At 43.3% G+C, this 2871-nt stretch overlaps 1 protein-coding gene across 1 annotated transcript in view; it reads right to left on the reverse strand.

Moving 5' to 3' along the window:
* MPHOSPH10 (M-phase phosphoprotein 10) overlaps nucleotides 1-2871 on the reverse strand; it is a 30037-nt gene that overhangs the window by 5564 nt on the left and 21602 nt on the right. Inside the window, exon 8 of the mRNA XM_007949901.2 lies at nucleotides 2321-2431. Coding sequence (XP_007948092.1) covers nucleotides 2321-2431 — 111 coding nt within the window. The remainder of the gene's footprint in view (nucleotides 1-2320; nucleotides 2432-2871) is intronic.

The raw sequence follows: 2871 nt of genomic DNA on the forward strand, positions 1-2871 counted from the left end.
ATTCCCAGGTGTATAGTAGAGCTGACAAAGGGCAAGGTTGTGGTCACTGCTTGGTCACAGCCACCTACCCAGAGGGACTGAGTAGTTGAACCTGCAGGCTTGGGACCATAGTCGCAGGAGACATCAAGCTCAATTGGCTTAACATACTATACAAAACATTGTTCCACCTCCTCTTTGGCAAGTAGCAACTGGGATCTTAAAAGCTAGCAAGCTGCCACCTAGATGCAACGATGGGTCTCTCCTCATCCAGAGCAAAGACGAATGAAGAAAACCAAAATGCATGGAAACAATTAGTCCTAGCAACTGGTACACCATCTGATCTGCAGCCTATACGACCATGAGACCAGAAGAACTAGATGGTGCCCGGCTACCACTGCCATCTACTTGGAAGGGGATCTATGTAGGAGATCCTTGATAGAGAGGGAGAACAATGTGGAACAAAACTCAAAATCATCTGGAGAAAAAGAAAAGGGGGGACCAGGTTTGCTGGTCTGATAGAGCCTGGTGGAACCCTGAGACTCTGGCCCCAGCTGCTCTTCAGGTCTGGAATTGAACCCACACCTGTGGTTTCCAGCCAAACAAAAGACAGGCATATGAGTTGAACATTTACCTCAAATAGATACACTCCTTAGAGAGAACAATCACGGGAAAAAGAAGGGCTGCTTTATGCACAGGGAGACAGCTTAGGGGGCAGTAATGCATGGAGGGATGGGCACAGGGAAGAGGTAACTATGGGAAGGAAGCAGGAGGGGAGCTGTTGCATTGTGGTTAACTATGGTCAATGTCATGAGACAAAGTATATGTGAACCGCTGTACGGAAAGTAAATTTGCTCTGTAAACCTTCACCCAAATCACAATTAAAAAATAAATAAATAAATATGAAATCTAAAAAAAAAAGAGTTAATGTATGTATACAGGTGGATAGATGGGTAGACAGGTTGAACTATTAGGTATGTCTATGCAAGGGGGAATGTGCCCAAGACCATGTTTAGGGTTGGCAGACAATTGTTTCCACAAGTGCACTGCTATGTTTTGTAAGAATTCCCAGGTGTACAGTAGAGCTGACAAGGGACAAGGCTGTAGTCACTTCTCAGTCACAGCCATCCATCCAGAAGGACCAAGTAGTTGAACCTGCGGGCTTGGGACCATAGTCACAGGGGACATCAAGCTCAACTAGCATAAAATACTACACAAAACATTGTTCCACCTCCTACTTTGGTGAGTAGCTACTGGGATCTTAAAAGCTTGCAAGCAGCCATCAAGATGCAATGATGGGTCTCTCCTCATCCAGAGCAAAGAAGAATGAAGAAAATCAAAGATTCATGGAAACAATTAGTCTAAGCGACTGATACACCATGTCCTCAGCCTATATGACTATGAAACCAGAAGAACTATATGGTGCCTGGCTACCACTGTCAACCACTAGGAGGGGGATCTCTGTAAGAGATCCTGGATAGAGTGGGAGAACAACGTAGAACAAAACTCAAAATGATTTGGGAAAAAAAAAGGGACCAAGTTTGCTGGTCTGACAGACCCTGATGGAACCACTGAGACTATGGCCCCTAGCTGCCCTTCAGCTCTGGAATTGAACCCACACCTGTGGCTTCCAGCCAAACAAAAAATAGGCATATGAGGTAAACATTTACACTAGGTAGATATACTCCTTGCAAAGAACTATCATGGGAGAATAGAAGGGCTGTGTATGCACAGGGAGATAGCTCAGGGGGCAGGAATGCGTGGAAGGAGCGTGGAGGGAAGAACACAGGGAACAGGTAACTATATGGAGGAAGTGAGAGCGAAGTTGTTACACTATGGTAACTGTAGTCAATGTCATGAGACAAAGTGTATGTGAACTGCTGTATTGAAAGTGAATTCGCTCTGTAAACTCACCCAAGTCACAATTTAAAAAAAAGAAAAAAGAGTTAATGTATGTAAGGATCTAATACACAGTGCCTAGCATATAGCAGGTGCTCAATAAATGGTAGGAATAGACACCCACATGCACCTCCAAAACCATCTCACAATGAAAATGCAGCAGACAATTGAATAAAGAGAGAAGGTAAGGAAATGAGGAGCCCTGCTGGTTAAAGCTGAGGTATTGGAAGGGCTGACTGGAGATCAGGTTGGGTCAGTAGGTAGGAGAATGACTAGACAAAAGCCCTTCTCCATAGGAGGTACTGTTTGGAACTGACAGGAAACTACTGCAGGTCTATAACCTGAAACCAAATAGAGTGAGCAAGTGCCACAAAAGCTCAGGGGACTTACAGTCACACCTGCTCTATGTACTTATCAGTTGTATGTTACATATTAGCATACTTACGGGTTTAGGTATAAAATGAAAGTTTGAAAGGGCATCCAATTTTAAGAAGAGAGAATCCATCATCTTCTGAATTTCTACATGCTCTGGATTTTCTTCTTCTGTTGTTTTTTCCTTAGGAAGTAAGTTCAACAATATCAGACAAAACAGCTTAATACCGCAAATCACAAGACAAAACACTATCAGCCACTGAGAGGATCTGTAATTTCTCATGACCAAGGTTTCAGCTACAAAGAAACATTCCAAAAGCAAAATTAACCTTACCAATACCCCATGGTGCCAGGACCTACTCAAGAAATGTGCACTTTAGGAAATGTAGGAACAATTACTTCTACCATTTAGAACATATAGTTTAATTTGGCATTCATTCCCATCAAGAACTGAAGTATTAGTGTACTTTGTGAAATTATTCAATATCTATTTAATTGTTGTTGTTGTTGTTGTTATGTGCCGTTGGGCCGGGCCCGACTTATAGTGACCCTTCCTTGGGTTTTCGAGGCAGTATCACTACGGAAGGAGATTGCCCAACCTTCCTTCCAAGGAGTGGCTGGTGG

The sequence above is a fragment of the Orycteropus afer genome, unplaced genomic scaffold (assembly GCF_000298275.1).
Source record: "Orycteropus afer afer isolate SDZICR_OR568_19922 unplaced genomic scaffold, OryAfe1.0 scaffold00256, whole genome shotgun sequence".
Lineage (NCBI taxonomy): Eukaryota > Metazoa > Chordata > Mammalia > Tubulidentata > Orycteropodidae > Orycteropus > Orycteropus afer.